The sequence below is a fragment of the Haplochromis burtoni genome, unplaced genomic scaffold (genome assembly GCF_018398535.1).
Source record: "Haplochromis burtoni strain Fernald_Lab_line unplaced genomic scaffold, NCSU_Asbu1 Contig_79, whole genome shotgun sequence".
NCBI classification, from domain to species: Eukaryota; Metazoa; Chordata; class Actinopteri; order Cichliformes; family Cichlidae; genus Haplochromis; species Haplochromis burtoni.
The window spans coordinates 388,158-407,188 of NW_024582440.1; the positions used below are offsets into that span (position 1 = coordinate 388,158).

Genomic DNA, 19,031 nt, shown 5'->3' on the forward strand with positions numbered 1-19,031 from the left:
GACACCAAAAAGAAAGAATCTGTAATGTACAGCATGCTACACACCCAGAGAGGTACACTTTAAAGAGCTGGGTGACTCTGCTGGACGTGGCCAGTAACCCACTGATCTCATTCTGCCACGGTGTTCTTACATGCTGACTTCTAATCACCTGGTAATCTGTGTTTGAGACACACCCGCAGTAACACCATGCCCTTAAAGCTTCAGCTCATATTTACCTTGTAGTTCTATGGAAACCGTAATAAACAGAGGAGTGGTGCACTTTAATTTACTGTAAACTGAGCCTGCATTGTCTTAGGTAGCACAAGATATATATATATATATATATATATATATATATATATATATATCTTGTGCTACCTAAGACAATGCAGGCTCAGTTTACAGTAAATTAAAGTGCACCACTCCTCTGTTTATTACGGTTTCCATAGAACTACAAGGTAAATATGAGCTGAAGCTTTAAGGGCATGGTGTTACTGCGGGTGTGTCTCAAACACAGATTACCAGGTGATTAGAAGTCAGCATGTAAGAACACCGTGGCAGAATGAGATCAGTGGGTTACTGGCCACGTCCAGCAGAGTCACCCAGCTCTTTAAAGTGTACCTCTCTGGGTGTGTAGCATGCTGTACATTACAGATTCTTTCTTTTTGGTGTCGTTTTTAAAACTTGATTCCTAAGTCATTGTTGCCTCACAACATTGTTATCGTTTTTAGAAAACTTCTACACAGCTGTCTATATTTGCATTTCTCAACCCATTGTGAGTTATAGAATGTTATAGATGTGCTTTGAAGCAGGAAGAAAACATGTCAGTGAGCCCCTGTCCTTCCGTTTTTTTCCCCCTGAGTACATAACCTTTGTCTGACCCTTGTTTCGAAAGAAATCTGATTGCAACATCATGGCGCTAGATACAAATCGTCTCAAGCAAAACAGCATCGAAACAATATCTACATTCAAAGAAAAAAAGAAAATCTCTATACGGCCTGTGAGCATGTCACATGCATGAATGACTGATAGGCAGCCTCATCGGAACACCTGACAGAAAACGTCAAATGAAATGTGTCAAAGTTTTAGTCTAAAACGATTGACTAACTGGAAATGTTGCAGAAATGCTTGCGCCTATTTTAGCAACAGGATGTGCGCGCAGTCACAGTTCATACTCGGGTGCCACCTCACTGACCTCCATGTACCCCTTCGAGGGGGTAGAAGAAGCAGACCAGGAGATTCATGAGCACAGCCAGCTTGAAGGAGATGCCACTCCACACCGACATGTTTCTTGAGCACCAGTACAGCACCGGCTGGGCTAAAGAGAAGAAGAAAGACAAAACAGATTCTATTTTTAAAATCTGCTCCAAAAGCCAAAAGTGAAGTTGGCGGGTTGCCTATGTTGAAATACCAATTCAGCAGTTTGAATTCAAATAACCTAAAAGTAAATTCTTATATTTGAGAAGCTTTGAATATTTAAAACTTATGCAGAATAAATGAAACTTTTTGAAATATAAGGGACCAGCATGTTCAGCTGATTTCAGTATTTGGTTTATGCATCAACAAGCTGCAAGTTTGAAAAGAAGAACTGAGGAAGTTCGGCTTCAGTGTCTTTGATATGTAAATATGAAGTAAGCGTAGCTGTCAAAAACAAAATGAATGGTTTAAAAGTTCAAGATGCAAAACATGCCACCTCGACCTTTTAACACAACATTTTGCCTACTCAGGTTTAATTGGAAAAGAAAAAAAAACAAAAAAAAAACAGATGCAGGGACTTTTCTGTGTCCATCCCCTCCTTTACGTGAAAGACAAAATAAGGGTTTGTGTGGGTATGAAGTATGTGAATTAGAAGTGTGAATGAGTGTGGGTGTGGGTCTGCGTGTGTATGTTTGTGTGCATGCGTAAGCACGCTCTCACTTGTGATTCATAAGGTTACTGTATAAATGTTTCATGGCTCAAAGAATGTGGAAAACCCCTGTCCGCTTTTAGACAGTGGAAACATGCACATGCATAACATGAGCGCACACAGGATGACATATTTAGCCCTGCCATCAAGGTGCTGATGCACATCCTTTCATCCATTTTCCAAACACTCTTATCCTGTTCGGGCTCGCAGGGATCAAGCTCTATCCTGCATTTAGGAGGGAGGTCACCACCAGTCTATCACTTAAATACACATTAAAAAAACCACATTTATAACTACGGCTAAGTTGGAGTTTCCCCTTTCACATGACCTGCATGTTTGTGGAAAAAAAGAAAGTAAAACACCCAACAGAGCATGCAAATTACACACAGAAATTTTCAGCTATCCATGAAGCACAGTATTCCCAGAAAAAAAAAAAATGCACGTAAGTTGTACTTACCATTAGGAAACAACAGGGGCATGTTGCCACATGTTTCAGTACCTGTTTTAGTACACAGACTCTCACCTTCTCCACCTGTAGTTACTCTCCGTCAAAACAGTCAGGGGAGCATCTTGATAGACTGTTGTTCGCGCGCGCGCGCGCACACACACACACACAGAAGACAAACTCACCTCTGAGTTTCTTCTGCCAGTTCATCTCATTAAAGAGGTCCTCTGCTCGAAGGAAGAAGTCATTGATCTTGCTGCCTTGCTCATCTCTCTCTGTGGTGTAGTACACCCGGAGCTTTGACTCTGAAGTTAGGAACTCACAGATGTTGGGTACAGGGAAAACTATCTCCTCCATGGTGCGGTCCTGACGCACAATCTGCAGAGAGAGACTCACAGTCACCTCCGAGGGAAGCCCATAATTTGTGACGTAATGTACAGAAAACATGTTCCAATTCACATTCTGTGACAGGGGTTTTGCATTATGACCTCTATCTGAGCAGTGTGATTGGCATAGAACTCCAAGGCCTCATCCCCCTCTCCACTAGACACTCCTGGCTTTAACATCAAGGACAGCTCTTTATTATGACGTGCCAACTGTATAAAGGACACACAGGTAGCAAGTGAGTTGGTTACAAGGGACAACAAAAGGAAAATGCATGTTTCTAAGATACAGCATATACAGATTCTGCAAAAAGAGATAAATAAGACACCTGGTGAGCTAAGATATAGATGTTGTGTCCAACATTTCGGGGTGAAGCAGCATCATGTTCCTCTTCTTCTCCGTTATCCTCCTCCTCCTTTGAGTTTTCAAACTCAACCTCCCCCTGCAGATAGGCTTTCTTTATCACTTCCACCTGCAGACACCCACATACACACACATATATATATATATATATAACACACCCTAGTATTTTTACAGGGTAACATCAAATTGTTGTTATGTACTAACAAAAACAAGGTTATAGCTGAGTAGATTTTGCATTTGATGTAGAAATAGCAGCTCAGGACTCAATGACAAGATGGACAACAACAGGTTCTCACCAGCTCTTTAGGCCTCATATTGTACAAGATCCTCTCAGCATTCTCACTGTCATGACGGCTTTCCATGATGGCGAGCAGCAGCTTAGATGCATTGTTCTGAGAGTCAGAATTGGAAAAGATAAGAACTACAGTTTCTTCATCCAAGTAAAGCAGGCGGAAAACCTGGTGCTCTAGGAAAATAGACTGCTGCTATTTTTCTTGGCAGGTATGCAGAAGAGCTAGCTCAGACGGGTGAATTTCCTGCTCTTTCACGTCAAGCCTATTGGTGTTACTGCTGTGAAAGGAAACTACAGCGTTTTTCCCCTCATTTTTTAAACTCTAGTCTTAAAGTAAAAGTGAGATCTAGCTCAACTTACCTTGAGCTCTAAAACCAGGTCCATCCGCTTCTTCCCAAGTGGGTTAATGTCATTAAGAATCAGGGCAATAATGATATCAATGCCATTGGACTCATGAGTGGCAATGCAATTCTGGGGGAGAAAGGAATAACTGTAATAAAAAAAAATAGTGGTGAAGGAGTTATAACTTCCTTCACCGTTCAGTGTCTTTTGTACCTGGTTTTCATGGCAAGGGCCTTGGCAGTACTCTGTTAGACTCTCCAGTGTTTGGTTGATGAGAGCAACATTCTTCTCATTGATGTAGAGTCCGAGCAGACCGAGACCGCCTGTGGTGCTGCCACAGATACAGTCTAGAAACTGAAGCGTCTCACACACAAGGTTGTAGTTGTTTTTGTTGTTTTGGCAACGAAGGAAGTTCTAGGAAAAAAACAGTGAAGGTTTCACGCAGTTAACCAGCATGTAAACAACATCAAATTCAAGAGTGAAACGTCCAAGGAACAGCTCGTGCATGCTAGTGGACGTCTGTTTTTGCATAACAACATGGAATATATTAACAAGCAGGTAAGCAAATATCTATACATGAAAATACAATTATTCTATCAAAATAATAGTCTTTTTAGAAACCTGCATATGAGTAAACAGTTGATAAAATCTCGTTTTGTACATCTTGGAGGATCTTGGGGGAGGGAAGTACAATTAGTGGTACTGTTTAAGTCTCTAAACAAGCTTTGACGCAAAGAGCTACCAAGAACCAACATCCTCTGCAGATACATCAGTAGAAACTAAAACTGATTAAACAGAGCCTGAATCCTCAAGACTCAAGAGCTTAGTAACAGAAAATCTCTGCTTTACAAGCTCAGTGGAAAACAAATACATGTGAGGCTCTCTGAATAGAAGAAACTTGAAGCCCTGATATCGCTGCAAATAAAGATACTTTACAAAGACACACAAAGCATTGGTAATAAAAACCATTGGAAATTGTGTCTGGACTCTAAAGGCTTCAGTTTAATATTAAAAGGAAGTAAAACTGGACTCATTCTAAAGTAAATCTGTAAAACTAAATTTGCGACGCTCAGTCTGACCCACCTGTAGGTCACGGTTGTGATTCTCACAAAGTAGCTGGAGAAAGCGAAGGATAGGCTGCATGATAACAATCACAAAACTCATCTCTCCTTCATCCTGGTTCTTGTCCCCCGTGCTGGGCTGACCATCTGCTGAGGTGAAGTGGTCCTCGGGGTCAGCTTCTCGCCGATAAGAGTTAAAGGCTTTCTTTGTGGCAGACGAGGCCTCTAATAGCTGCTCTTTCACGTCTTCTGTCATCACCACAGCTGGGTCTTTTGCTATATAGAGACATAGAACTCGTACTATAAACTGAGTCACAACTAAAAGAACCTTCAAATATTTTTTTTTCCTATTTTAAATTTAGAAATAAACATGAAATCAGCAGTTTTCAAACTGGGCATTGTTTAGTGTTAACAACCCTACAGGTGACCTCTGACCTTTTTTGCGAACAGGGGGCTCTTTGTCCTGGCTGTCATCGTCTCTTTTCCTGTTTCCCAGGTCGCTTGTATTTACTGTCACCGTGGCTTTGATCTCGAGCTGGGCTGACTTCATGCGGTCATAAAAGACACGGAAGAACTTTTCTGATTTTTTGTCTTCTGTCAGACGGCAAAAGAATGAGCGCTGGAGACACAGAGAAAGAAGAGCAAACTGGAATTATTCCAAAACCACAGTACATGCTGTGTCACTGTAAAATGGAAACGAACATTCAGTGGTGTCAGATTCTTTGCTGAATGTGTTGACGCTCACCTGCAATATGAAAAACCGGAATAATAGCAGTTGATCAACAGAAAAGCAATCTGCTACTATGCTGATAAGATTATCATATACAGTGGGGAAATAATTATTTGATCGCCTGCTGAATTTGTAAGTTTGCTCACATACAAAGAAATGAACAGTTGTTATGGTAGTTTTAATGGAGTTAGAATATCAACCAAAAATCCGGAAAAAACACATTTGAGCCCAATGCAAAACATGACTTAGCAGTTGGTGGAGAAACCCTTGTTGGCAAGCACAACGCTAAGATGATTGTTTTAGTTGGTCACCAGGTTTGCACACCTTTGGCCCACTCCTCTTTACAGAAACTCTCTAAAACCCTTAGGTTTTTTTGGCTGTTGCTTGAGAACTCAAAGCTTGAGTTCTCTGCACTGATTTTCTACAGGGCTGAGGTCTGAAGATAGGCTAGGCCACTCATTATCCTTAATGTGCTTCTACTTTAGACACTACTTTGTTGCCTTGGCATATGTGGGGTATATTTGTCATGCTGGATGAGCCATCCACAACCCATCTTCAGTGTTGTGGCTGAGAGAAGGAGGTTCCTGTCCAAGATTTTATGACACATGGCCCCGTCCACTGGCCCCTTATGCGGTGAAGTCATCCTGTACCCTTAGCAGAAAAACAACCCCAAAGCATAATATTTCGACCTCCATGCTTGTGGGGATGGTGTTCTTTGGGTGATACCCAGCATTTCATTCCTCTAAACATGGCAGGTCCAGTTAATGCTAAAGCAACAGCACTTTCTCCCAACTTATTGCTGATGGTCTTGTAGCCCATTCTAGCTTTGCTCAGATCAGTCTTGCCCCTGACATCCTCTGAAAGCTCTTTGGACACGCCCATGATGGTTGAGAGGTTGAAATGGAAGAAAGTGATTCTCTGGACAGGTGTGCTTTACACACATATGGAGTTGAGATCAGGAGCATCTGTAATTGATTGGCTGTAATCTGTGGGAGTCGGAATTCTGGCTTGGTTATCGGGGATGAAATACTTACTTCGATCAATGACATGCAAATATATTTGTAACTTCTATGTATGTGTATGTGGTTTTCTTGATTTTTGGTTGATGTTTCATCTCTCTTTATTAAAACGACCATTAAAAAAAATTCAGCAGTGGATCAAAGAGTTTTTTCCCTCATTGTATATAGCATGGAGGTTATACCACGGGAAAATTTAATATCTTTTGGTGTATGTGATGTTTAAACAAAACAAGCTAATAAAAAAAATTGTAGAAAATTTAAGAGATAAAATAGAAAGAAAGAAAACAAATAAACGGTCAAACTTTTTCTTAACAAATTAGCACACTGTCTCGGCTTACAGTAAAAAACAAACAACAAATCGTTACTTTATATCAGAAAACTCTTCTTTATAGGAAAACAAATCTTTATTCAAAAAAATATTATAAACTCTAATGAAGCAGGTCTAATTTTACAGTGATGTGAGGATTTAATCGCTGCAGCTATGGCTGTGGAATGAGGTCACACAGAATTAGGACACTTCCATGTCCGATGTATACGCTGTGTCCCAACCCACAGGTCTGTTGTTTTGATTATGTAAGAGCTGTTAGCAGCACAGTCTATGGAACGGCTTCGACGAGCCAAAGCAGCTTTGCCACACTAAAAGGGTGAAAAAAATTACATGAAAGGGAGAAGCCTGGCCTACTTACACAGATACAGAAATGGAGATGGTGGGAAGTTGTGAGAAAAAAAAAAAAAAAGCTTGAGGCAAAAGATAGATACCAAGAAGTGGGAAAAAGGGGCAAAAAGAAGGGGAAAGAACCTATGATCGAGAGAGGGGAAACAAGAGCGAGTGATAGGGAGGGAGAAAATCTTATCAGATGTGGTATCTAGGCCAGCTCTCAAAGTTTGTTACATAACCATATGGTCTTTTCAGGTTAGATGTAGAACTGGGCTAGTTAAGAAAACAAATACAGTAAATGATAGTCACATGGAAAATGTTAAGCAAAAATAGACAAAGCAAGCTTTGTTTCTGCTCCTCCAAGGACATTGTTTTAAATGTGTTTGTACTGCGGCGGTTACATGCGATGCAATTTAATTTTTAATAGGCTCGCTGTGCTAAATTTTTCATTCAAAAGTAAAAATAGTGATAAACCAATTAAGGAGCCAAAGTGAGAATTTATCTGGCTTATTAATGACTCAATGAAGGGATACGCCGGTTTTACAGCCTAGTTTCCTTTAAAGAAACAATGACATAACTGTGTGACTGTGCCCCAAAGCAGATTCTCGAGCCTCGTGCCTCACCCTGGCCCTCCACCACTGAGCAGCAGCACTCCTGCACGTACACACTCTGCCAACTTAGGAACACGGAGACAGCAGCGTGGGGAGGGGAGACCTACCAACCAAGGCCATCGTGCAATAAACAAGTTGATGACAAAGTGAGGAGTACAGGGACGGGCATTAGCTACAACACTGGCAGCCCACTCGCTGCTCACACATCACAGCATGCCTGAGGAGGGAAGGGTTGAGGGGACAGTAATGGTCATGCCTGTCCGTCTTTTTTTGTTCATATAACTGCCCTCCATCAGCCGGCTAAAGCGTGGGCCTGCAGGGCGGGTGGGGGAGGGAGGGGGGAGGAAGGCAGGGTGCAAAGGGTGAGGCATGAGGAGCGGTGGTAGGTTAACACACAGTGATTAAACCAGAGCAAACACAGGAGAGCACTCACCAGCACTCTCTCACCCCTACCATTACATAACTCAAACAGACATACACACACACACGCTCGTACAGTACCAGCACACACAGGCTGGAAAGCACATACGCTAATACGCCTACTGACTTTTACACTCACAAAAGTGGGTCAGCTGTCTCTGCCATAGGCACATGCCAGTTTAGAGAGGACACACCCACATATCACACATGCTCTGCAATACAGTATTCTCTCTCAGCTTTGTCCTTATGCAATTATCAATCATTTTCATAGCCTGTCATTCAAGTAAAATATCCTATGAGATACTATGTTTAGTCATTTACATTCAGGCCTAGCAAGACTAGCACCAGTGCTGAGCTACAGTATTTGATAAGGTGAATCAAGTTAAACTGAGTTATTGCCATTCGCTGCGATAGCGACAGTGGAGGTGAATGTACTGGGCATGCCAGAGCGTTCTTTTCTTTTTCCCAGCATCATTTCTTTTTCACCTGAGAGCTAACTGAGTATTTGTTTTGTTTTTTTTAAACACCAGTTCTTAGGAACTGAACCAAATTGAGTGACTCACTGAAACAAGGACGTGCGCACAAGTAAGGGACACCACAGTAAAGAAAAACACCACAGCAAAGCTTTCCTCTTCTGATTTCTTCAGAAAACGTATGTGACAACAATCAGAAGTGAAAACCTGTACTTTCATATCTAACCACGTTGTTACATTGTGTAGCATTTGGACGACAGTCCTCACACATTGGTTTACGAAATCTGTGCTGCTGTATCAAGACACCATCTGTGTTTTGATGGCGCTTGAAAAGCAGGAGGAAGACTGGCATAATGGAGAGATGACGTTACGGATGAAGTAACACATGGTGGTCAAGGCAAGGAGAGAACACGGTGATAGTAACGAAGGAGGATAGATGAGAGGGACGAAGATGTCACGGGCCCCTGCAGTGTTGGGTAAACACAGAGCCTGTCTGTATCTATGGAGGCAAACCCTAAGTGGAAAGAGACAGAGAAGAGCAGGACGGGGTGGGGGCGGACAACACTGAAAAACAAGGTCATAGCGCTTTCCCTTCTCTCCTTCCGTTCCGCCACTTGGCATCAACAAAGGGATGTTATGTAACAGCTATTTATACTCGCGCTCCCTTTTCCTTTCACCCTCCCTCTCATGTCAGGCAGCGCCACATGCAAACCAAATGGAACTGCTGCTGCTCCTCTCTACTCTACGCTCTTTCGAGACCTTTTCCCCGTTCCTCAGTTTCTTCCTTCTTCCTTTAAATTCGCCACCTCTGCATTCACGTTTTTTCCTTTTTTTAGACTGACTACTCTGGTTTAGCACACCTGCACATCAAGGGCTTTGGAGGGAAACGGAGCAGCACACCATGCAGTTAGAAGCCAGATGGCTGACGAGTAAAATGTTAAAAGTTGTCATGTAACAACAGAATTTACAGCTGTCTGAGATCTCTCATAGCTGTAGCAAGAAAAAAAAAGAAAAAAGAAAGATAAAAAGCCGCTATGTGACTGAAATATAGGAGCAAAGGAGTGCAAGAGCCTGAATGTAAAATATAACCTCTAGTGGATCCGTGCATTGGCCTTGCATGACAGCAAACAGCATGCATGTGTAAGTGACTTAACTGAGCATGCAGCTGGGTTATTCTGTGTGGTTTATTTCTGTGCACTATGTAGGCCATGAGTAAATAGTTAACGGTGTTACGTGAGTACAAGACACCCAAGATCCAACAGGTGCTCAGCTCAGCACGACAGTCACACAACCCCACTTATATTTCCCATGGCGTGCTTTCTTGAAGAGACGAGAGAGAACAAAAGAAACGCCTGATCTCAAATTCAAGCTTTAAGCTGTCAGTCACAATCATCATTGTTGTATTTATAGAGATGAAACGAGGCTTTTATCTCAGGCTTCCTTTATAAGCCATCCAGTAACTAAAAGAACATAAATATTTGCACTGTATGGTGCAGTTCTAGCACTGCAGGATAGCTTTCCCTGCAAATAAATCTCCCTTTCCAGAACAAACTTAAGAATGCGAGGGTAAGAGGAGCTCCAGTTTCTCCTCAGTCCGCTCTGTGTTTCCTCATCCCTCCGCCCTCTCTCCCCACTGCCCCAGTTCCGGAGGCCCAGCGTGACCCAGTTTGGGCCAGCAAGAGAACGCAAGGGAGCGAGGCTGGAATGTTTTGAAGGCTGAGACATTCCTCATTGTTCATTCACACAGACCTTATGTAACACAGACGGATCACGTGACGTGGCTCTGCAGCAGCCGTGGGAAGCCAATGCATTATCTCTGAAACAGTGGCTTCCTCTAATCTGATTATGCAAGCTCCTTGCTTACACAACGTAGACGAACACACAAACAGAAAAATGGGGATCCACTGACAGAACAACAGACATAGGAAGAATGGACGGTGGGGGAAACAGAGCAGCTCGGGCTGAACCTGAAAGGAGGAGAGTTTATTTAAACTACCCAATACACACCTAAGAATTTCTAAAATGAAAAAACAGAAACACATGAACATTTTTGATCCAAAGTCTACTTTAGGTCTACTATTGACATTATTAGCAGCTGGTCTGGTCTCCCAGCTAAGTTATATAGGGTTAGACGTGAGGGGGAGGTGCTGCAGTAATGTACATGTGCAGCTATGGTGGCACACTGACCCACTTACTGAAGATTGTCTAGTGATGAAAAATTCCCTCAATTACACAGTGTTCTTTACACTGATCGTATTGGAGCAGATCATATTTAAAGTGTATAATTTTTTAAAGTGAGAAGCAGATTTATACACAAATCAGTTGTTTCGCAGTAGACAACAGACACAAGTCCATATTCTTAAGGTTGAAATGTTTGGTTAACTGACCTGGATGGTGGTGTTTCCACCCTCCAGCAGCGCAATAGCTAAGAGGATGCTTTCTTGGAAGACTCGGTCGCTCGTGGTGTTCATGATGAGGTCAATAACCAGGTCAGAGGCTCCTTCTTTGTCCAGATGACACTGTACCTCTGCCAGGCTCATTTCCCCACGACTCAGGCCCCCATGTCCCCCTAATCCACCTAAAGACCGAGATGAGGCAATGGGACAATTCAGAACAGGCTATATCAGACATGTGGCGTTAATTTTTCATTCTAATCTGGTTTATTTTGGAAAATTTCCTGCAAATACATGGGAACTACAACTATAACCATTTAACAGCTTATTAAATCATCTGGAGATAATAACAGAGAAACACTACTTTGCTCTTAGTAAATTTATAGTTCAATTAAAACATATAGTGAGATTAAGTATTTGGACTTTTTTTTTTTCATCTTTACACCAGTACAGTGCGCTTTAAATCAAACAATTAATATGCAAGTGAGTTGCAGTGTTGAAGTATTGTAGTATTTGTTCAGTAATTGCAGTCTTGTGTGAATTTAAATAAATTTTCAGTTTTGGTTTTTAATACTTTAATGGAAACCAAAGGAAGTCAATGACTTCAGTTGCTGCTTGTTTTGGGGTTTTTCTGCCTTCAGTAAGTGAAGAGACGCTCTGTTAGGTGGACATCAGGTGACTGACTTGGCCACCGAAGAACATCTTATTTCTTTGCCTAAAACACTGGTGAACTTACTGTACTTGCAGCCATAGTTACTCATTCTCTGACGCTGCCCACACAATATTTGAGAGATCATGTGGTGTGCTTCATGAACAAACGGTGCAATTTTACATGTGTTCTGGCCTTCCTGTTCTTAAGTGTAACCAGTAGTTTGCAACTTACTGTATTGCCATTCACGAAGAAGACTCCTGATTGTGGATTTTGACAACCTGCCTGTGTGTAAGGACGTTCACTCAGCATGCAGCTCTGTGAGAGTATTCCTCATGTAGCTAGTGGTTGTGCAGATGTTTTTTCTTAACCAAGCAATAATTCTGCAGTCATTGGTTTTCTTTGTCTTCAGTGGTCCTTTAAATCTTTTGGTGTTGCATATTGGTGATTTGGTCATCACAAAATGATTTCCTCTCTCTTTGATGGGTTTATTTAGCTTTTTTAACCTAACAATGGCTTCTCCATTTGCATCAATGTGTCTTTGGACTTCACACCAAAGACACTACCAAATTCAATTTCAAGACTTGGAATCAACTCTGCTTTTATACGGAGCCTCAACCTGGCCACGAATCTGTTTGTGAGTCAACTGTCAAATTACTTTTGACAGTTGAAAATGGAGGACTATGTAATTTCTATTAAGTTGATGCCATATTTTGGTTAAATCCCTTTAAGGTGAAAGTCTTCACTTCCATCACATAACCTGTGGTTGTTTACAGAGACAAAGCTCTAAAAAATGTGCTGTTTTCCAAATAGTCATGGACCCAACAGTACATACACAGTTAAAATTAAATAATGAAAAATAATGTGCTCAAAACTTTTTGTTGCTTTAATAATGCTGTGAGTCATCAGAAAGTGTGACCACCACTGTCAAATCAGAGGTTTTAGCAGTCTGGCATATACAGGTGTGTGTGTAAACACAATGGCACAATCTTCCCAGTCGTGGATATTCCAAATTCATGCCAAGGTCATACAGTGCAAAAGGCAGAGAAATTGCAAAAATCCCAAGAGCTACATCGCAGACTCTGCAGACCTCAGTTAATATGTTAAGTGTTAAAGTTCACGACAGTATAAGCAGAAAAAGACTGAAGAAAGATCCTTTTTTGAAGAAGAAGAAAAGAGAAAACCCTCTTTTATTTAAAAATAACAAGGCAGCATGGTTTAGGTTTACATCTGAGCAAGCCATAACTTCTTTAATAATGGCCTTTGGACAGATAATGATGCCATTCCACTTTGGCAATAATGCCAAAGTGGAGATGTCTGGTAATAATGCGAAGTGTCAAATTTGGAGAAAACCAAACATAGCATGTCAGCACAATCAACCACACAAACACTAACTATCAGCATGGTGGTGGAGGGGTGATGATTTGGGCTTGTTTTGTAGATAGAGGACCCGGGCACGTTGCAGTCACTAAGTCAGTCAAATACAAGGCCATCGCTTAGACACCTAAAGCTTGGCTGAAACTAGGTCATGCAACAGGACATTGACCCCAAAGCACAGCAATCAAAGTCCAGACCTCAACCAGAGTGAAATGCTGTGATGTGATCTTGACAGAGCTGTGCAAAAACAAGCACCCATGAATCTCAATGAACTGAGTTATTGCTGAAGTTATTGCTGCTAAAGGTGGTAAAAGTTACTGAATCATGGGGTGTACTTAGTTTTTCACTGCAAAATGTACAAACTTTTTTCTTTGTTAAAGAGTCCAAAAAGATTAACTTAAACAGGCCCCGAACATGCCGTGCTATCAATCCTTTACTAACCACCTGTGCAGTGCAACTGTCCAGTGGTGTGATTCATTGTACAAGCCTTTGCCTGTACATCCCCCCTTGAGGCCCAAGCTTCAGGCTACATATGGAATCTCAGTGTGGCTCTTGTTTCTGCAACAGGTGCAAAGTCTGTTTTCACAGGAAGTAGCAGCTTGTCACCTAGCAACAGTAAAAAGTGGATCATGGAGGGGATGGGTTTACTTCCTGCTGACTGGAAGTTTGCCAAAATGTTGGCACAAAAGGGAAAGATGGAGACCTGGGTACAACTTTAATCATCTCTGTTCTTGACTCCTGTTGAAAGAGCTTTTGTACAAAAATCTGAGCTACTTATCACAAGGCTTAGTGAATCAGTGATGTCCTTTAAATCACTTGTCAAAACAGTTGGTTTTTTTGTGGTTTTTACTGTTATTGCCTTTTTTTAATCTTAATTGCATTTATTTTCTGTTGATATTTTGTGTCCTCTTTTGTCTATCATTATTATCATTATTATCATTATTATTATTCAGTAGCATTCTTGCCACAGCAGATACAAAGTGTTCAGATTATTAGGTTAACAGACTCACAGCACATTGTACTGACACCAGCACAGTGTCCGTGTGTCCCCCGAATCTATATTATGATAAAATGTCTTACATCAAACATGGCAAAAATCAACCAATTGCTCAAAAAACAGAAGAAAATACACACATTGTTTTAGTATTTTGACTGCAGATAATAAAAAAGTAGCAATGTTATCAGGTAGTGATAAGAATATTTTGCTCTGCATGCTCAAAGGGCAGTTCACAGCCTGACTCAGGAGCTGATAACCAGCTCAGGGCCAGACAGATAAAGCCCCATCCTTATATAACAACCCCAAAAGAGGTTTGCCACACTACAACTTCAGAGGCAGGAAAAAAAAAATGCAAAAGGTTCATCTAGACTTTGATCTTAAATAATAGTAGTTGTAGTCATGTTTGGCAGCACAATCCCCCTCCTCTTCAGCAGCATGCGTTTGGTAAATGCTTCACACAGACACCAGGTCTATTAGAGATACTGAAAGATGGGTTTCCTTGGCCTTTCATGCAGGAAGAAAACACCACTGAAAAGAATGAACAACAAACTTCTGTGCTGGTTGTTAGAGATGAGTAACAATCGTCGTTGCGTCCCACCTGATTGGCTTTTGCCGGGTCCAACCTGACCGAGGGGGCCATTGCTAAATGACGTCAGGCTGTCCCTCCGCCCACCACTCCTATGGAAGTTTCCATAGTAACGATTCACCAGAATCTGTCTCAGCACCTCGCCCTGCAAGAGAAGACAGAGAAGGACGTAATGATGTGATGTCTGTGGCGGGAGAGAGAGAAATAAAGAACAGCTTGTGTAACGGGACAACGTGCATCATTAATGATGCATTGTACATTTCTTTTCTCTGTGAAGACTGCAAGAAAACGCAGCCTCAGAGTAATACAGACTAAAGACAAGTTAAATAAAGAGTAAATTAAATCTCTAATAAAAGAAAAATTCCTAAAATTCCATGCTGGACAAACTTTTAGGTATAGGATAAACTTTCTGATATTTACCGCCTACATTACAATATTGTTATGGGTTTCATCGCAGCAGTGACTCTGTGTAGTGACAATGTGAGGTCCTGATTTTCACTCAGACAGACCTGGGGCCAGCCCTCCCACACTGTGACTCATCCTCTGTCGAGCAGTCAGCAGCACGACTTTGGCGTTGTCATGGAAACCGCAGCCCATAGCTACCTGACAGACCTCCCATGGGATAAAGTGAAGGAAATGAAAGAGAAGGGTTTTTTTGTGTTTGTGTGCAATTATGTGCAAATCATCAACTGTGGGTGGTCCTTGATAGACGACGGAGGAGTTATGTAAGCTCCGCTGCCATAGTTATGCTCCAGAGGTCAGGATTACTTTATGTAGGAGGTGCGGGGAACACTATTCTCATTGTTCATTGGTTGGAGGTTAATCAATGGTATGCATCGTGCTTAACGGCAAAGCACAATCAGATGGAGTCAGAAAATTATTCCCTGGTCTGTAGAGTCGTGAGGCATGAGCCAAACCCTTATGGCATTTTGAACAGGAGGTTATCTAAACTGTCAATACAAAGCAACTCTATAACAAAGTCTTGCCACTCGCCACTATTAAGCAGCAGGCACAAACTTTTTGAAGCATTATCTAAATCAATATTAAATTTCGATGGTTATCGGGAAATGAAAAAGATCCAAATTTTGCGCTAAAATAAGTTTCATCCATCTTCGTCCCCCTGTAAGTTTTACCTCTACTATTTTTTACTTCAACATTTTTGCTGTTGAAAAATTCTTCCAAAAGGTAAAACAGGAGTTCCTCTGTGACATTCAAAAACATTCAATAACTCTAGGGTATGAAAGGCCTTTGGAGGTAATAAAACCTTCACTGCTTATTTGGTAATAACTACATGCAAGATGCCAGGAGTCAGGATATCTTGTTACACATATTTAATGATTGGATGAATGGTCAGTGATTAAACCTGTGTGAAAAATGTTTTTCTCTAGGAGATTAGTCCTATATATTGATGAACCCATCAGTGGCGGCCTCTAAAAATACTGATTAGACACAGACATGCCCGAGGCTCTGTAAAGTCTCTGCTTTGTCATAAACACCATTAGAGAGAGAATGCAGAGGAAAAATATGTTTTCCTTCATCAGTTACACAATCACCATGACTGATCACTTGGCTGTTACTTAAAACACTAAGAGAAGAGTTCTCATAAACCTAGAAGGCAAAAAGAATCAGGTCACAAAGTGGGAATTTTTCATTCTATATGCATGACTGCTTTACATGTAAATCTCAGTATGAATCTGTCTAGTGTTGGGGTTTTCAGTTAGGTTGCCATGCTCTTAAAAAGTACCTACCCTCTTTTGGTCCTCCACCAACTTCTCAGGCTGGTTGTTATCCAGCTGCTGCGTGCAGTGAGTAGTGTGCGCATAGTGGTTGAACAAATACAAACACAGGGTTAGTATTCATGCAGCACAGAGAAGGCAATTGTCAGGTTAATTACCACATCTTGTACCTATTCAGCTGTTTCAAGTGGCCATGCAAAGGTCTGCTCGGTGTGACTTGCTATGCTTTTACTGGTAGGTCAGAAACCGAGGAAACATTATGGCTACGTTTAGGAGAGCTGTGATAGGAGATGTGTACTGCGGTGACTGTGTTGAAATTCTCCAGTGGATGTTTTGTTCATTTTCTGAATTCCCTGCAGAAACAAAACTGCAACCTTTTTCACACATTGGGCTCAGAGATTAAAGGTTCAAAGGTGTTTAGACACTTACGCATGAAGTTAAACAAAACCACTGAATCAATGAACCATGACGTTCTGTTCAAATACACGCCCGGCTTTGAAAAACATGCTAGGTTAATGCTGGCTATATTAGCCTAGAACGCTATTGAAAAATAGGTGCTTAATCTCAATTTTAATAAAGATTATCATTCTAAACTTTATCAGTCTTGGTTTTTTTTTAATTTTTTTTTTAATCTTCCTTGAGGATGATGCCCTCCAAGTCTTTACTGCTTCACTTAAACTCTTGCTTTTGGTATTTCATATGCAGTCTTTGGGTAGTGAAACACATGCCCAGTAGGATTGAGATCAGATAAAAGACTCAGCCAATCGCCAAAATGATGAAATCTTGTCCAGCGACCTTTTGCTTATTTGGCCAAATCTGAGTCTGCAGGATGTTTCTGTCTACCTCTCTGTTGGCATATTGCTTTTTTCAGCAAAAAAAACCCCAAACAAAAAACAAATAAATACCAGTGGACAGGTTTTATTTAGAGCCACAATAGCTTAAACTTTACATTCATTTAACCGTAACCAGACCTGTTTTGTGAGGGAAGCATCATGTAGTGAATCCTTTGCAGATTATTGTCATGTCTTCTCTTCAGTTTTGACCACAAAACATCAACGCCTACATCCAGAGAATCAGTCATAACGTGCATTTTTCAGCAGAATTGCGCTTCTTGCATACCTGCTTGTTTGCTATTTCCTTTCTTTTTCTACTTTGTTTTTCTATTCACAGCTAGTTTCTTCTGAATTGATGCAACACAGCTATTATTGAGAACTCTGACCAAGTTCGTTCATTTTTAAATCTTCAGTTGTATGTGCTCTTCATACAAACAGCCTGCTCTATTTGAGTTTAAATGCCAGATTTTAACTCTTAGTCAAAAAGTTTTGATGCATGATGAAGGATCCAGGTAAGTAAATCCAAAAAGTTGATTCTTTTCATCTGGATGTAGTCATCCAAGTGACTCAGAGACCAAGACTAAAGAAGTCGTTTAGTCAGAAACCAACTTTCCGTTAAACATTTATTGGTCAACTGTCCAACTGATTTTGGATTTTTGTAACTTTGATAACATGTGTATAAATGGCCATTTCCCCTCAAACAGTTCTTTCAGTGGTGAAAAAGGGCAACCAGCCTAAAACTGAGGATATGCACTTTAGCCTAGTCTGAAAAACAAACAAACAATATTGTAACTTTTCTAATGAGCCATCAAGTTTTTTAAAAGTATAGTCCAACCTGCTGGATAATATGGTTTTTCACTATTGAGTTTGGAGACCAATATCATTTTCTCATATGGCTTTTCTTTTTAAATATGAAAACTCTGCAGCTGAACTTATCATAGCTTAAAGAATGACAAAAGTCAACTATAAAAAAGTGTAACTCTGTCTAAAAAAAAAATCCAAGTATGTTTTTAAGTTTGTTTTAAATGATCACATGCCCCAATGAAGGATAAAAAAAACATTTTGCTTTTTGAAAACATTCATGCTGACCATTTTGATCATCGTCTGAAGGAGTCATAGAGACAAAGTCTACAGTACTCTTTCTGTAAAAACTGTATGAGTCAAAAGAACGTTACTTTCAACTTTAAAATTTCCACTTTGCTTCCGCAGATAGTATTTCCTTTCTGAGTTATGGACAGTAACTCAATGCAGGATTTCCTGTGAAAGAGCCAGTAAATCTGAAAGTCTGATTTCACTTACTCAGACAGTTGAAACTTCAATTTAGCTTGAAATCAACTCATAAAAAAATATATGCATGAGGTCACTTATGTATATATTTTCCCTTTTCCATTATTGCCTTCAATAAGGGAAGTAATGACTTTATTCTGATTCAGTAAAAGGACTAGATGCTACAATCCCTGATGGTGCATATGATACAAATGCATTAGAAAGGTATAACTTTTTTCATGTTCATATGCACCCTAGATGCCATTGAAAACCCTACAGTTCCTAAGGCTTATTGTTGGCTTGCTGCATGAAGTATAAGGGCTTCTTGGTTGGTTGAATTTCAGTGTCACAAGTCTGTTACTGGACTGTTCTCCAAAATATACAATTATCATTTTAATAACTTAGACCTTCCCCACCGTACTCCCCTCCTAAAACGCGCGCGCGCGCGCACACACACACACACACACACACACACACACACACACACACACACACACACACACACACACAC

The 19,031-nt window shown here is 40.8% G+C and overlaps 1 protein-coding gene across 2 annotated transcripts in view; it reads right to left on the reverse strand.

The window, feature by feature from the left end:
• The window catches only part of LOC102290190 (inositol 1,4,5-trisphosphate receptor type 1), a 73,695-nt gene that overhangs the window by 13,396 nt on the left and 41,268 nt on the right, over window positions 1-19,031 (reverse strand). Inside the window, exons 40-51 of one of the 2 annotated variants that reach the window (XM_005924872.3) lie at window positions 16,434-16,481; window positions 14,698-14,830; window positions 11,071-11,261; window positions 5,208-5,391; window positions 4,795-5,048; window positions 3,925-4,125; window positions 3,730-3,840; window positions 3,374-3,469; window positions 3,043-3,186; window positions 2,819-2,926; window positions 2,516-2,708; window positions 1,175-1,297 (exon numbers count right to left, since the gene is read on the reverse strand). In XM_005924872.3, the coding sequence (XP_005924934.1) occupies window positions 1,175-1,297; window positions 2,516-2,708; window positions 2,819-2,926; window positions 3,043-3,186; window positions 3,374-3,469; window positions 3,730-3,840; window positions 3,925-4,125; window positions 4,795-5,048; window positions 5,208-5,391; window positions 11,071-11,261; window positions 14,698-14,830; window positions 16,434-16,481 (1,786 nt within the window). The remainder of the gene's footprint in view (window positions 1-1,174; window positions 1,298-2,515; window positions 2,709-2,818; window positions 2,927-3,042; window positions 3,187-3,373; window positions 3,470-3,729; window positions 3,841-3,924; window positions 4,126-4,794; window positions 5,049-5,207; window positions 5,392-11,070; window positions 11,262-14,697; window positions 14,831-16,433; window positions 16,482-19,031) is intronic. The other variant, XM_005924876.3, reaches the window with a different exon arrangement.